The sequence below is a fragment of the Andrographis paniculata genome, unplaced genomic scaffold (assembly GCF_009805555.1).
Source record: "Andrographis paniculata isolate CXL003 unplaced genomic scaffold, ASM980555v1 Contig66END, whole genome shotgun sequence".
NCBI lineage: Eukaryota > Viridiplantae > Streptophyta > Magnoliopsida > Lamiales > Acanthaceae > Andrographis > Andrographis paniculata.
Genome location: NW_026137602.1, coordinates 1,919,174 through 1,935,433, shown reverse-complemented (window position 1 = coordinate 1,935,433; position 16,260 = coordinate 1,919,174). Strand labels below are relative to the sequence as shown.

Here is a 16,260-nt window from a genome sequence, read left to right as displayed (position 1 = left end):
GATTAAAAAAAAAAAGGCAGCCCATGGCAGGGCAGATTGGAAGAAGTAGAACGGCATTGGGAAACGACCTTGTATTCAATTATCTTTTCCTAGAATTTTATGGTAGTTTGTGAAAGAAAAAACAACTCCATGGAAGGGAATATAATTAAAATATTTATTTCTTCCAAGTTTCAGTACCAAGGATACGGGGGAGGTGAATATAATTCTCAAATTAAAATTTAGATGAGAATTATTGAATAATATTGAAAAATATTGAAAAAAGGATATAATAATCCTTTGAGTATGGAATTACTATTCCAATGGTTCAATATTATATATATATATATATGTATGTATGAATATTATAAATTAAACTTATATTTGTTTTACCAAATTGTCATGTAATCAATTTGACTAAATTAATTGATGTGTTTTTCAAAACACATGGAATAAATTTTGGTGTCGTTAAAATTAATTTTGTATAAATTAATATGTGAAAGGGTTGGTTCGCAATTCTTTTACGAGAATTGGACATTAGTGATTATTTGGGCACATTTTAAGAATCGTCAAATATATTTTGACTGCAATTAAATGTGGAGTGCGTAAAATACTTTGACCACCACAAAGTTGGGAGTAACATTTTGATGGCTTATGAAGATGGCAAATCGCAGTGAGGCGTAAGGCTATTGTTTATTATTTGTAAAACGTTAGTACTGTTTGAATTATCATGAAGTTGAAGCTTTGTATGTCGAATTTTATAGAGTGGAATCACTCAGATCCATTGGCCAAGAAACGGACATACAATATGTTATCGAGATGGTTAAAGTCCATTAAATTGTCTTAGCGTGAGACACCCAATTCCCTTCTAGTGGCGCTGGGAGCTGAATTCAATGTGGAAAGCTCACGTTTAGAAGATTGGAACACACGTAATTTATTCATCCCAAAGAGTGTGTTCGGACTTGCAAGAGAGTTAGGTTGAGGTTTAGCCTCTTAATAATTTATTTGAAAAATCGTCGTGCAGGGGCGAAATTAAAGGAATTACCTATACGAACATGAAGTTTTGCCGCTTCAAAAAATGCTACGGACTTGGCTTTCGATATGTTCATGAATGAATTGAGACACATGGCTTGTAAAGTGTCAAGTGTAAATTGTTGGGAAAGTGAAGCTTTTGTGTAGATTATCTTCATGTATTCATTATAAGTTGACCGGTTCAATCCTTGGGACACCTAGATTGTCGAATGCTTGGAATGTGTATTGTACTAAGATGAAAATTCAATCGTTATTGTGGACAAAAAATTGTGTTATTTTTAATAAACACAAAATTTGTACAAATTATATTTGATTTGAATTTAAAACGGGTCATATTCTCTAAATGGGTCATTTGATTCTCCTTCTGGGTCGATTTATTTTCCAACTTGATTTTCGATGGCTTCTTTGATCCGAAGAGGTTTGGTCTTCAGTTTGACTTTGCCGGCTTTTGGAGGGTTTTGGTCTTCGTGCGGGCGATTTGATCGTCGGCTTTGGATTTGATGTCTTTTTTAGACGATCCGAGGCTTTGATCTTTGATTTGGCTTTGCCGCCTTTTGGAAATTTGGTCTCCGCATTGGCGATTTGATCATCGTCTTTGGATTTGTTGTCTTCTTTGGATCCGCGACTTTGATCTTTGGTTTGACTTTGCCGCTTTTGGAGGACTTTGGTCTCCGTATTGGCGATTCGCTCGTCAGCTTTGGATTTGATGTCTTATTTGGATGATCCATAGCTTTGATCTTTGGTTTGGCCTTGCTGCCTTTTGGAGAGCTTTGGTCTCCGTAAAGGCGATTCGATCGTCGGCTTTGGATTTGATGTCTTCTTTCGACGATCCGGACTTTGATCTTTGAGGAGGTAGATTTGGTGCTCCGTAACACTTTTGGCGGCGTGTCCCTTTGACTTTTGGATCGAAGAGGGCCAAGTTGTTGCTTTGGTGAAGAATGCGATGAACACCTCGAAGCTTTTGGATGAACTTTGGATGCTCTTCCTTGGCTTTGAAGGACACTTCAATAGCTTTTGGAGCTTTGATCCTTGAGGTGGATTTAGTGCTTCATAACGCTTTTGGCGGCGTGTCCCTTTGACTTCTGGATCGAAGAGGGCCTGGTTTGCGCCTTTTATGAAGAACGCGACGGACATCTTGAAGCTTTGAAGAGCGGCTTTGGAGGCTCTTCCTTGGCTTTGATGGATTCCTCCATGGCTTTGAGAGCTTTGATCCTTCCTCCGGCTCGGACATACGATGAAGAACGTTAACTCCATCGATTTGCCAACCAATATTGGATCATTTGTCCAAATTAGTGACTTTCGACGAAAAACGCTTCGAAGGACAGGAAGAACATGAAAAACAATACAAAGAGAGTCTAGAGACTTACCGTTTGCTTGAATCCTCGATGCAACTTCAGTGTCTCAAATGAACTGATCATGGCTCCTATTTATAGGGGAGGGTGGCCTTGGCTTCCTTTTCGGATGGTGCCACGTCGATGGAAAGATTTTATAATCTTTCATTTTTCATCGGATGCTGTTTTCCATTCTTGACGGATTGGATTGTGCACCTTCCTTTCTCGCCAAAATCTTCATATCATTGCCTTTTTTGGAAGATATTAATTTATATACTTCCTTTATTGACAAGATTAATTTATTTTGCTGCCAAATTTATTATGGCTCTATTTATGCACTTAATATTTGTACGATATCTTCCATTTTAAGCATATTTTTGCATTAATGGTTGATATTTATTGTACAAAAATTAACATATATGCATAATTAAATACCATATATTTATATTATTGGAATTTTATTTTCTTCCAAAATACATGATATTTAATTTAATTTAGACATTTAATTTTTAATGTCTACCGTTATGATATTTTCATTTATGCATTAGCTTGTTGTGTATATTGAAAAGTTTGAGAATAAATCATGGATAACGACAAAATGGGGGAGGATTGTTGGTTATTTTGTTGTTATTGTATCTATTGGAAGATAAGGAATGCCGTATCGAGCTATTCTTGAAAAGAGTCACGTGAGGTGCACGCTCGAGAATGCCTATACGACATTGAACGAAGTGTTTAATAATTACATGAATTTGTATACGGATTGATGGTTTAGTCATGCCCATCACTAAAAGAGGGTTATATACTGTAGTATGAAAAATCACTTATTTTCTCAATACTGTGATATATTTTGGAAATTATTATTTTCAAAAGTATGAATTAAATTAAATTAATTCCGGAATAAAACTCTCAAAATTCAGATTAAATGAAATATTTGAATTGAAGAGATTTGATTTCTTAGATTTGAAATTAAAAGTTGCAAATTTTCAATTGACAACTTTTGGAATTTAAATATGAAAGGTGATCTTTTATTTGAATAGACGCTTCAATGTTTATTAAATAAAACTTACCTTCGCAAATTCTGTCTGTCTGTGGAATTAATGGGCGTGCGCAAATAATCTCCCACCATTTTAATTGCTCGATTTTTCGTGTTGAAGTTTTACACATAAAACAATATAGCTAAAAATTTTATTTTTAATTGTTGAATAGTTCTTTTTTGTGTTCAATACTCGGAGTAAAAGTTTACTATGGTTTCTTTTGAAAGTTTTAAATTTTGTAAATAAAATATTATAGGAGTTAAATGCTCAAAAAATCTAGAAAATTTATGTAAAAAACATAAACAAAAACAAGATTTTGAATTTTAGTATTAGAATATAGAAATAATCTTTTTAATAAAAATATATAGAAATAATTTATCAACAAACAAAATTGCTTTGTCAACAAAATAAAAACATCTTAATACTCAAATCTGTATGTACATATTTTCAACCATCAGTAACACATTATGTTAAGATTCAAATTAGAATTAATATATAATTATAGAAACTACATACATTCAGATCTCTTGTTTAACTGTAAACATATTTTCTTTTCTACAGGCCTGGTAGTTCAGAACAAATGAACAATTAATTGAAATAAAACATATATATATATATATATACTGCGATCCCAGGTAACAAAATAGGAATCAATGAATAAAAATCAAACAAAATAATGAATCAACATAAGTCTAAAACCACAAACATTTTTACACAACACCCAACCAAAAAAAAAAAAAAAAACAAAGAACACTCATCATCAAGCATGTGGAGGAGTTTCAACAATGGTTTCCAAAGCAGGCTCCCAAGATCTCTGCCTTGTCATCAACCTATCATTCATCTCCAGCCGGCCGGCCGAACCCTCGACTGCTCTAACCTCCGAAACACTAGGGAAGAGACAGAACTCCGGAAATATCCTCGAAAAACTAAGTGTACCTGCTGCATGCTTCCATCCTTTGGTAGTTACATGCGCCAAGGAATTCATCTCCTCGGTTGTAAGCACCGAGTAGAGCATTTCCATCGGGAGAAGGACGTAGAGCTGCCCTCTCTCCAGTTCTTCCTCGCCGGACATCCCTGCAATCCTCTGTCCCACTTTTAGATCGTTTGGCTCGCATAGAAACTGACCTGGATTTTCCGACATGATCTCTGCTGCTTTCAGGGGTGTTCTTGTGTACACCGTCAGCCTCCCATCGCTCGAAAGTATCTTGATTGCACCACTTGAGAGGATCGATGGCGCACAAAGTGCTGCATTTCCCATGTTTGTCTAGGCCAAGGAGGAGATGTGAAGCTGGAATATGAGTTATATATAAAGTTTAATTTGATGCTCGGCTTGGACACATGTCAAAGTCTAACTCAAATGAGTAGTACCTAATTTTGTCCTCAAGTTCTTGATAAATTAATTGCACTTACCAGAAATCTTAGAAATAAATAGATATAAACAATACTATTTATCATGTTAGTTATTTAAATGAACTATATCTTAAAATAATTCAATGTTTCACCTGTTGTCATCTAATTGTTTTAACTTTACACGCAACACTTTCGTAAGCATGTGGGAGTGTCAATTAAGACTAGTAGAGAAACAATGAGTGAGATACATACACGACCGAAATATCATTTTACTCAGGAATGAATAATAATAATAGCATGTTGTGTTTGTTTACTAAAGGGGACAGGAAGTGATGGTACTTTGGAATCCATTTCTGAGCTCAATCAGGTTTGTTTATTTCTCAGTGCACATGATGAGAATCATTCATGACTAAGCAAATGATATTATTAATCCGCATAGGACAAAGCACAAGTAGCATCAAGTCCCTACCAAACCAATCATAGGACATGTTCTGTAATAATAATATTATTATTATTATTAATCTAGTTACCAGTTTATTTTGGTGGTCCTAATCCCATTCCCAATCATGCAAATATTGGAAAACAAGATGATGGAGAGAATCTTAAATAGTACCTTCGCCGGAAATTTGGCAGTTGGCTGAATATATTAAATCTCAGACAGGTAATAAGGTGGTTGTAGAGTTTTCCTTCTTCCTGATTGGTTTGTGTGCTGGGAAGATTCACATGAAGATTGATTTCGCTCTGCTCCAAGCTGCCAAGTTTAAAAAAAATAAATAAATAAATAAAATTCGGATCATATAAAATAATAACCAAGATAGATAACCTTACAAATAAGCCATATTGAGGATCATCCCAGCAAGAGGGAATCATCCTTAATAGTTTCTTAGCCAGTTTCTGGAATGTGTTATACAATGAATGCAGATCTGTCTCCACAGATGTGTTTCTGTAGAGAAAATACGAAAAAGAGAGAGTGAAGTGTATGTATAAGCATAAGCTATGCATCTGCAATAAGTATATTATAAAGTTATGCTGCTCCATAACAAAATTACTTCTCCATAAATCTAAAATGGGGAAGAGGGTGAACTTTTAAATAATCTTAAAACCCCACCTTGATAAGTCAAAATATAACATGAAGTGCACTTATACAAATAAACCATAAGCATCAAGAATGCACATGGCATCTTGCAAAGGTCAATGACTTTCCTAGTACATGCAATCAAATGTCATCGACGCAAAAATAAAGTTTAGCTCCTAATGTATATGATTCAAAGAAACAAGTTCTAAACTTTTGACTTCATATCAGCGATCCTTCAGTACTGGCTTGCACCAATAGAGCTTATAATATAAGTCACATAAGTAAGCAAATACACATACAGATGAGATAGGTATTAAAATTGTCAATGAAGTGTTGTGTGACAGGATTAGATACATTCATTACAGAAACATTATAGATATCAGAATCCAATGGCCACATTAAAACATTAGAAGTTTTGGTATTGACATATAATATGCTCTACCAATACACTTCATTTACGTGCTTTATTCATAGCAGGTTCTCCAACAATGCTGTGAGAGGATTACATCCTTCCATAAGACCAAAATAAATAAATAAATAATCACAACTTGATGATGTGATTTCTATTAAGCACAATTTGAATACCCTACAGCCAAGAATAACTATCTGAGAGCCGATATTAAACTCATAAGAAGTAGCTCATGTATTTACAAAGGGTACGATATTGTAAGGGATAGTACAAAGTAAAAACCTCACAAAATATGTTGAAACTGAGGTAAAGGCCATATAATATGCAAGTTGTATATGGATTTTCAGATAGTTAAAAATAAGAAAATTCTTCTAATTGTCCTCTGATATATCCAGGAACAGGCAATTCCAGTGCCATATACTTCAATCAGATTTTCATTAGCTCCAGGAATAGCGATGGTCAGATAAACAATAATTTCAATGAACTTATCTTTCCCAACATTTGATGTTCTAACACCGAAACAATTTCCACTGTCACAGTTGCCAGACACATCAAGTATGTTTTCGCTGCAGAAAATTTTCTAGAATTAATTTCCACGTATCGTTGGCAAAACATGCATCTTTATTTTCAAACTTTATTACACTTCTGTAGATCTCTATCCGATCAAGTCCTTCTATGATGTTTCGGTGTCAATAAGGGAATAACACTGAATACAAGGAAATCATCCTTCTTTTGAGCACTCTTTTACATTTTGCATTCTCCCATCATTTTACTCAATACTAAAACACACTTAATTTAATCACCATCGTTCATGGGCCTCAGCATTTGTGAAGATATGCAGGCGTGGTTTGACGTTCCAAATCTCTACCTTCAATACTGATGAAATGTCCTTCAGTATGACACGATGTGCTCCCCATTTTGCTCCAGTGACAACTTTCTGTCATGATATGCATCACCCGTATCATCTTCATCAGAACATAGAAAAAAACCTTTTAGATTCCTTCGAGACAAGCTGTCAATAGCATATTGATCATCCAGAGATACAGAAAAGCCAAATTCTGCATAATCATCTTCACTACGACTTGTTTTGCCATCAGATGAGGCCAATGACAGGGATTCAGAAGATCCCTGCAGAAGTTCCTTTTCTGGATCATGGCATTGATGTAGAACACTTTCTTGGTAATGAGGGGGAGATCCAGAGAAAGTCAAGGCTGAAGAGAATGCAGTTGTATTGTTAATTGCAGTTGAGAGAATTGCATTCTTGACATTCATGTTGTCCCCTCTCCGTTCTGAAGGTTCGGTACAATGCATGTTTCCAGCATCCGAAGATCCAAAGAAATCACTATTTAAGGTTCTAGGTCCTCCCTGACTTAAATTCAACTGGTTTGCTAAAGGTTTATTTCTAACGTGAACCACATCATTTTTCGAAGCTGTTTCAGAAGTTAGATGAGATCTCTGCCATCTACTAGCAGAGGCCGATGCATCTACTAAGAGGGCATCAGAATCTAGAACAGCTGTGTTAACCTCACCCCGAGACAACTGGATATAATCACACACAACTTTATCTTGTTTCTCACCTTCCTTATGAATCTTTGTTTCCTTGAACAAGGTAAAATTAGTTGATTTACAATCATCAACAATATTGCCTTTGGTTTGGTTCATCCACTTTTCAAATTCCAGCAACCATAAAGCAGAATATTCCTTTTTCATGAAATCAATTTTCTGTCCTAGCTGTTCTATATCAGCTTCCCCAACTGAAATACCATTCTCATTTCTTCTTTGAATCTCATTCTCATTAGATGCTGAATCTCGACGAGAACATACATACGGTCTTTGCCCTTCACTCTCCAAATTGACAAGACGAGACATCCGCTTCTGCAAAGCATCATAGATGCAAATGCTTAAACAACGACACTATAAAATTGCAAGTCAAACTATAATTTTCATTGAATATATAGTTTCCTACCCTTTTAGTAAATACACTCTTCACTGAATCTGCATTATCTTTGGCTGGTGAATAAAATCCAAAACTAGAAGGCCGCTTTTTCCTAAGTGCAACTATAACCTGCCGCTTCATTGACTCACAAGCAGAGATTCTCTTCTCATCCAGGTTAAGCTAGGGAGAAGGCAAGAACAACAGACATGTGAGTCGAAGATAGCTCAGTGTTGGCTTGAAGCATATCAATGCACACTACCTCTCTTGTTAATCAAGTAAACTAGAAATGAAATGACAGATGTCAGACTAGCAACAGCTTACATTCTGTGGATGAGGAAAAAGGCTAAAAACTTGGGGGCGAAACCATCTGGCAAAACAGACAGGATTTCCTTCTAACCATAAGTTTCGAAGAGATGGAAGCCCAGAAAGGATCTCAACCTCCGAGAATCTTGAAATGACATTGTATGATAGATCGAGCCCCTCAAGTGACTTCATGTGTTCTATTCCATGCAATTTGGTCAAAGCATTGTTCCTCAGCACAAGCTTAACAATTCCACAAGAGACCTGCATAAACAAGCAATATCATTATTCATTTCTGAGCAAACTGTGGAGTTGTTAAATTTTACTTCATGTTTGATATTAGACATAAGCAAATAAAAATAAAAGCATCCAGGCACATTCGTTCAAGTATAGCTACCTAATTCATTGCTCCCAGAGAGAAATCTGAAAAAACAAAATAAATCAGAGGAAGAGAAAAGATTCTTATATATGTTTTTCACAATACAGGTTCATGTTTTCCACTAAAATGCTCATCTTATATAAAATTTCCTACAAAGTCAGATATAGCTTCATGTAGAGTCTCCATTTGAAACAAATAATGCTAAGCTTTCGCATATTCCGTAAACTTCTGCATTCTCACTCAGCCTACTAAACGCCTTCTTCTATTGATTTCTAAAACGAAGCACTCCACTCAGATGACAAGGCATTAAAAATATGGCATGGTCTGTACACTTGTGATCGACATGTATCGAAACTACATCTTCAACTGACTGAAACAAATCAAATATGCTCTCTTGAAATTAAAATTCAAAGGGCTACCTCAGTAAGTGATTCGATACTTCTTAGGCTGTTGAATCCCAGGTCCAGATGCTTTAATTTGGTGCACCTCTGAAGATTGATAGCCTTTGCAAATTTGTTCCGACTAAGATCAAGAGTTTCAACTTCCGGAAGAAGCTGCAAGGACTCATCCATCAGAACCAAACCATTCCACGCACACGAAACAGAAGACAATCTGTTCCACTGGTTTGAATCCTTTATCTCTGCAATTCTACTAGCAAATACATGCCGCAATGCATCCTAATCCATAAGAACATAAAAATTCTGTCAAAACAACAGCAGTTCCATGGGTGTGAACAATAACAAATATATATAGATGTACATTAATAAAAGCAGTAGTTTGTAGGTATTAGCAGTTCTCAAATGTAACTATACAACAATACAGCCTGTTTGATTCTATAAAATGCAAATAGATTTCAGAAAAAAAAAAAAAAATATATATATATATAGACAAGGACAAAGAGATGGAATTATAAATTTATTATAAATAACTTAGGAGCTAAACATCACATAATAGAAATCACACCGGCCAGATAATTTACAAAATTCTAAACATTTTCAGTTCTTTCTCTATAAAGAATTCATAAACAAATTTCAGTTTTCAAGAAAAGATATTATAACAATCACATCAGAAACGTGATGCAGAGCACATCCCGAAAAAGACATAAATAATATCAAACACAAAAAGTATACCAATAAGGAATAAAGTAAAAAAATCACACTTAATTTTAAGCCACACATTCTGCGTGTTCTTTTCTCAGCAAGACAAACGACGAATTGTAAAGCCAGATTTTCCAACAACAAAAATACTTTGTATTCATCATTCAGTACTCACTGTAGAGTTATGACAAATCAGTTTCTCGAGCGAAAACCTCAGCTCGAGCAACCCCTTGGCCGCCGACGTCGACAAATCACATCCATGCAATTCCAAAACCTTCAACCTCCAAAACGGCAACAAAATCAGAGGCGTCGGGTCTCTCGCCGGCGGCGACAGAACAGAGACAAGCTTCAAAGACGGAAGCAAGCACAGAATCCTCCGCAACTGCTCGAGCGCGCGGTGATCACCCAAATCAGAAACATACGCCCTCAAATAATCTACCGGCGCTCCCACCGACAAGCTCTCCAGCTCCTCCAGCGCCTCCAGCCTCGACTGCACGTACCGCAAACCCATTGGATTCAGCTTCAAAACCAGCTTCCCTTCAATGAGCTCCTCCGCCTCGTTCTCCACGAATTTCACGAGCGATTCCAGGTACTGATCCCCGGAAACAATCGGCATCGCCATAGCCGAGAGAATCGGAAGGTTTAGGGTTTCAGAAAATTGGAATGGGATTGAAGAAGGTTGTCGGAGAGAGTCAGAAGCCATGCTTGGCGGCGTGCACATCAAAAAACTATCTGACGATGTGGTGAGGCGGCAGTGAAGACGTAGGACACGTGGCAAATCGTGGGGCCCCCTTCGGGGGTATCTGAGTATTTACCACTTTTGTATTGTCGTCAGTGATATTAATTAGTCATAACTGCTTGGAATTAAAAAAACACGTTAATTAAAAAGAAAAACCTTAAAAAACACGGTTTTAGATTCTATGCTGACGCAGACATATGTTTCTTTAACCGATTTTCTGCGAATTTTACTATTTGGCTCGAAAAAATTACCTTTTTTTTTTTTTTAACAAAACATCTCATCAAAATATTATTTTCATATCAAATTCAAACTAATTTTTTTTCTTTTCGTTTATTTTTATATTTCTGATTGATTTTCAGCTGATTATATTTTTGTTCAGACCCGTCAAAATGGATTGAATTCGTCGCATTGACTCGCTCCAACTCACTTTTTAAGAAGATTGAATTGTAATTTTGTAAACTCATTAAATTGTTGGCCTAAACAAGCCAATCCACGTAGGCTGTGGATTAAAAATAGATTAGCCTGCAATGGGACGGATTAGCCTGCGGGTCAAAGAATTATAATAATTAGTACTCACTTAAAATTAATTTAATTTTATATATATTATAAATATATCATTATAAATACAAACTTACAAAGAAAAAAATATATATATCAAAATCATCTTGTATATTTTATTTAATAAATAACATATTATAATTTTTAATCTACTGAAAAAATATATTTTTAGTTAAGTCGAATTAAATTATCTTAAATAAATTAATCAATATTGTCTACAAGTTGCTTTTATTTTCTAACTTTGTTATCAACATCACTCTTATTTATTTCGATTTTTCATTGTTTGTTTTGTTTGTCTTTTATTTTATTGTTGTATAATATTTCTTTTTATTATAGAATCTACATATTCATAAAATTAATTATGATTTATTTGTAAAATATTTCTTATTATTATTTTTTTAAATACACTAACTAATAATATTTAGAATTGAGAATTTTTATATTTGTCATTTATTTTAAAATATTTATTATTTAAATTCTACGATAAAACTATTTTTAACTATTTTTAAATATTAATTACGAAAACATTTATAATATTAATATTTTTAAAAAGTCTAGGGCTAGCCCGCTTAGCTCGCCACCCGCTGGTAGGTGGGGTTGGGTTGATGAAATTTTGATCCGTTCCGTCACGGATTGACCCGCAAACAACCCGCTTATTTGCAAATTATGGTGGGTTGTGGGTCAATTTGCCCCACTAACCCGTTTTGACGGGTCTACTTTTGTTTAATTGTAGGATTATTATTAAAGAAGGCTAATTTGGTAAATTTGTATTTATTAATTTATCTATGAATTTTGCTTTTTTATTTGTTTGATTTTGCTAATATTTTCAGAGTAAACACTTACACTAAATGAGTAGATTTCAATGCATAGCACCCACCTTATAATATTAACATATTATTATATATTATTTCTACCGGCTCTGCATATTGATATTTGAATATTAATTATTATATGAAAACATAGTGCAAAATAAGGGAAAAATTATACAAATACAAGAATTTTTTTAATGTTAAATACAATGACGCAAAAGGTAAATAAAACCTTTGTAGCCGGACAGAGGGAGTATAAAATAACATATTTGTAATTTAGCACATTTTTATATTTAAATAGCAAATACTTACAAATTTCAACATACTCATTGTAAAACTTGCATATTATTATATTTAACATATTTTTATTTGTAGTTTAACACATTTATATTTTAATAGCAAATGTTTACATTATAATGAACACATTTTAGTATATAACAAACATATGCAAAATTAATATATTATTACATTTAAAATAGCACATTTGTGTTTAGTACATACTTATATTTAAATAGCAACCATTTATATTATAATGAGTACATTTCAACATATCAGTACCATCAAGTACATTGTAAAATTAACATATTATTATATTAAAAATAGCACATTTGTGTTTAACATATATTTATATTTAAATAGAAAAAGCTTATACTATAATAAGTCTGTTGATGTATTTTTTCAACAATAAAAAGTAAAATTTGAAAATAGAGAAATATCTTCGAATTTGATAGATGAGTGCCTGAGATTAGGAATCTCTAAACACGGTAGAATACATAAAATGAAATAGGAAAAATAAAATAAAAGACTGGAAAATAAAGTGGTGATCCCCAAAAGCAATTCTCTTGAATTTGATGTCGATTAAAGATCCTTTTTTCGAACAGCACCGGATCTTTAAATAACCCCTTAAAGAAGCGGTTTGAACCACCATTTGGTCGGTTACAGCAATTGTTGTCAACCGTCTACCAAGTTCTCCTCTGTTGACACGTGTTGCAACTTCCTTCAACCGTTCGCCGGTTGCAACTTCCTTCAACCGTTCGCCGGTTGCAACTTCCTCCAACTGCCCCAGAACTGCCTCTCACGACTTGAACCGTCCCAGAAATGCCTTTCGTCCGACCTGCATACCCACTGCAATGTCCCTTCTTGCCCGACTTCGTTTCGCCCGACCTATGTGCCACCCGACCAATCCAGAGACTAACTGGTCGCTAGACCAAACGATTCCTTGGCCGCCCCATCAAGCGACCACCATCTGGTCTCTTGTCCGACCACATATTGTCCGTCTCATTCTTCTTCGCCCGATCTCACTTGGTCCGAACTCCGCATCAACCGACCTCCATATCAGCCGACCTCCGTGTCGTCCGACTCAACCAACTGCGGACCGCCCGACCTGCTCAACCGACTTTGGACCATCCGACCTATTTAACCGACTGAGAACCAACCGACCGCAGACCAACCAAATGTGGTCCCGACCACAGAACAACCGACTATGGTCCCGACCACGGTCCAACTGACCTCGGTCCCGACTGCAAACCAACCAAATGTGGTCCCGACCACAGAGCAACCGACCGGCTCTATTTGCCTTATCTCCTTAGATGGACAGACTGTCCTCTTGACAGACCTCCGCGTCTGTCCATACTTCTTCCTTGCCCGACCTTCGTCTTGACAAACCTCCGCGTCCGCCGATACTTCTGCTTTTCCCGACCTTATCACGCCCGAGCCCTGTGCCCGACCTTGTCCTGTCCGACCTCCGTATTGGCCGATCATCCTTCCTTGTCCGACTTCTTTTTTCCCGACTTCTGGACCGTTTGGCTTATATCCAGACCCATCCAGAATCCTACTGCCATTATTTATTATTATTATTATTTTTTGTGCTCAACAGGAGTATTGAGCATAGGCTATGTATTTATCATAATCCAGGCTAGGGGGTGTCATTGTAATTAAAAGCATTCAAAGAAGGTATTTGACACAGATAATCGTGATGGTAAAATCCAATGAACAAGAGGGGGGTCTATCATCCTCTAATGACTCGGACACCTCCTATGTCCAAGAAAAATATATACCGTACATTGACATATGGAAACTGCAAGCAAAATATTAACTGCTTGAAATTGCCAAATCAAATTTATTATTATTATTATTATTATTATTATTATTATTATTATTTATCAAGTTTTACATAAGACAAAAGGAAATATCAAGGAAAGGTGGTGGCCGTTTAATCGGCCAACACTATTTTATTTAGATAGATAAAATATATATATATATATATATAAACAAATGCATCAGTCCATGAAACTGCGTCCATCTTCAGGATTGTTGAGTGGCAGGTTGTACTCTCGATGAATGAGACTCTTCGTTGGATGATCATAGTGAAAATATTTCCTTATCACGAGTTCGGACCTCTTCAAAACAGTCTCTACTAGCTCCCATCTAATGCGACTTAGTTGTTCCATTATTTTCTCACAACACAGATGGACAAATTCTGAATTAGAAGAGAAGCCATACCCTTGCATTAGCCACAAAGGCGTGTCACTATTATGCTTCTCTAGAAGAAACATATTAGCCTCAATTACGCTGATATGACCATAAAGTAAGTGCTCGTGATTGATGGTCGGATGCAATTCTTCATCTTTGGAATCAAAGTTCTCTTAGATTTCCTGAAGCGATCATTGGATGGAGCACAATTCTCTGGTTTCTTATGAAAAGCATCGGATTAATGAGTCGATCATTTCTTTGGCATATCAGAGATCAGTGATAAACTGCATTTTGTGCGAAAAAAAATTTCCACCATTCATTTTGATGATTTTGCGGTAAGAGGTTTAGCTTTTTTAATGTCTAGAAGATGTGGGCTCAATGGTGGTTTGAAATCTCGAATTGAGTTTATATAAGTATGCTAGTGAATGAAAGTAGAAATCAACTCTATGAAATGTGTAATTTTTTGCCTAGATCAACAGTTGGACCAAAGTTTATGGTGAAGGACATTTTGGGTATCAAATTTCCACCAATCTTTATGAAATTTTAAGCTTTAGTACCGAGTCTTATGGTCATGTATTCTAGTTACAAACAGCCAACATAAAATCTGAAACTACAAGAATGATTCGGGAGGATCATATGACATTTTGGTTCCAATTTTCAAGACTTGACAATGTTTAAACATGTGCCAAGGATAAGACAAACAACTTGTAAAATTTTCTTTGTAGACACCAACAAATATATATATATATATAATTAAATTATACGATATAAAAATAAATTGGTTAACTACCATGACACAAATATGCCAACATATGAAATATAGAAAAAGAAGTGCATGCATAACAATGATAATGGTGGTCATAGAAAGAACAAAAAATATATGTCTCAGAAAGCAAGATTAAAAAATATATAAAAAGAAAAAAAGAAAAGCTTCAAATCAAAATAAGGCTAGAAAGGACCATGTTGAAAGAACGTATGACATATGCTCACCAAGTTCCTCCACATGTCTCTAATTTTTGCTTTCTTGTGCATTTTAACAAACGTCCCGCCTTGACTACAAGATCTGCGCCCCTAACGTCATCAAGCTCCCCTTCAATACTTTGTATGGATGCAACTACTTGTCGCTTTTGTTCTTTGTTTGAAATCTTGTCAGCTTTCAGCTCCTGATTTCTGATACGAACTCTTTGTTGCTCTTCTTCTTTTTCTTTCGCTATAGCTGCATATAGTTGCTTATGGATGGAAGAAACACTTGCATCAAGTGTATTGGCACTAGCATAGTATTGTGTGAATCGTTCTATCATATGGGCGCTCGAAAATTTGAAAGTGTCTTCAGCACGGGTCTGAAGAAAATAAGGCAAATGAAGGGAAATAGAAAAGCTATCTACCTCATAAGCCCTTCGTGTGACCTGCGTCTTTTACTCATCTCCCAATTTGATGGCCTGAAAGTAGAGTTGTTGTAATCGCGAGTCATAAAGCATCGTGATCTCGGGGCCCTCCAGGGTTTTCTCTATTTCTTCAGCATAAAGGTCAAAACTATTATCCGAATCTTGACAAGAAATTCCCGGCACAAAAAAAAAAGAACTTTGATGATAACGAAAAATCATACAAAAAAATAAATAAAATAAGGGTTATGTCAAACCTCGCCACTAGAAGAAGATAGGCCATAAGAAGGTTCGGTGCCTCCCATTACAGTAGTAGAAGGAATTAGCTCTTAGGAACTTTCATCAGCAGTGTTCATCAATGAAGAACGAGGGGTGGTCATT

At 35.5% G+C, this 16,260-nt stretch overlaps 3 protein-coding genes across 10 annotated transcripts; all 3 read right to left on the bottom strand.

The window, feature by feature from the left end:
- Positions 1–3,961: 3,961 nt before the first annotated feature.
- LOC127263180 (uncharacterized) lies at positions 3,962–5,459 on the bottom strand. 2 transcript variants are annotated; one of them, XM_051292194.1, is made up of 2 exons: positions 5,337–5,459; positions 3,962–4,661 (listed from the first exon to the last, which is right to left on the bottom strand). In XM_051292194.1, exon 2 carries the CDS (start codon positions 4,629–4,631, stop codon positions 4,134–4,136), a length of 498 nt encoding a protein of 165 aa, XP_051148151.1. In that variant the 5' UTR covers positions 4,632–4,661; positions 5,337–5,459; the 3' UTR covers positions 3,962–4,133. The 2 variants fall into 2 exon arrangements, with proteins under 2 accessions (XP_051148151.1, XP_051148152.1); XM_051292195.1 differs by having other exon boundaries at positions 3,962–4,637; positions 5,337–5,451.
- LOC127263179 (uncharacterized) lies at positions 5,352–10,574 on the bottom strand. 7 transcript variants are annotated; one of them, XM_051292192.1, is made up of 7 exons: positions 10,095–10,574; positions 9,242–9,499; positions 8,465–8,707; positions 8,174–8,323; positions 7,785–8,082; positions 5,547–5,666; positions 5,352–5,474 (listed from the first exon to the last, which is right to left on the bottom strand). In XM_051292192.1, exons 1-6 carry the CDS (start codon positions 10,539–10,541, stop codon positions 5,596–5,598), a joined length of 1,467 nt encoding a protein of 488 aa, XP_051148149.1. In that variant the 5' UTR covers positions 10,542–10,574; the 3' UTR covers positions 5,352–5,474; positions 5,547–5,595. The 7 variants fall into 7 exon arrangements, 5 of the variants coding, with proteins under 5 accessions (XP_051148149.1, XP_051148150.1, XP_051148148.1 ...); XM_051292193.1 differs by having other exon boundaries at positions 5,360–5,474; positions 5,552–5,666; XR_007841386.1 differs by lacking the exon at positions 5,547–5,666 and having other exon boundaries at positions 5,360–5,474; positions 7,011–8,082.
- A 4,813-nt stretch (positions 10,575–15,387) lies between these two features.
- Positions 15,388–15,988, bottom strand: LOC127263163 (uncharacterized). Its single transcript, XM_051292152.1, has 2 exons — positions 15,883–15,988; positions 15,388–15,766 (listed from the first exon to the last, which is right to left on the bottom strand). Exons 1-2 carry the CDS (start codon positions 15,966–15,968, stop codon positions 15,484–15,486), a joined length of 369 nt encoding a protein of 122 aa, XP_051148109.1. The 5' UTR covers positions 15,969–15,988; the 3' UTR covers positions 15,388–15,483.
- Between the last annotated feature and the right edge of the window lie 272 nt (positions 15,989–16,260).

Bases quoted from the DNA above. Each gene is read 5' to 3' on its own strand.
- LOC127263180 (XM_051292194.1), bottom strand. From the start codon at position 4,631: ATGGGAAATGCAGCACTTTGTGCGCCATCGATCCTCTCAAGTGGTGCA.
- LOC127263179 (XM_051292191.1), bottom strand. From the start codon at position 10,541: ATGGCGATGCCGATTGTTTCCGGGGATCAGTACCTGGAATCGCTCGTG. The intron at 9,500-10,094 runs GTGAGTACTGAA...CTTATGGATTAG, and splicing joins TGATTTGTCATAACTCTACA to GATGCATTGCGGCATGTATT. The intron at 8,708-9,241 runs GTAGCCCTTTGA...TTGTTTATGCAG, and splicing joins GTATCGAATCACTTACTGAG to GTCTCTTGTGGAATTGTTAA.
- LOC127263163 (XM_051292152.1), bottom strand. From the start codon at position 15,968: ATGACTCGCGATTACAACAACTCTACTTTCAGGCCATCAAATTGGGAG. The intron at 15,767-15,882 runs GTAGATAGCTTT...ATACTATGCTAG, and splicing joins TCACACGAAGGGCTTATGAG to TGCCAATACACTTGATGCAA.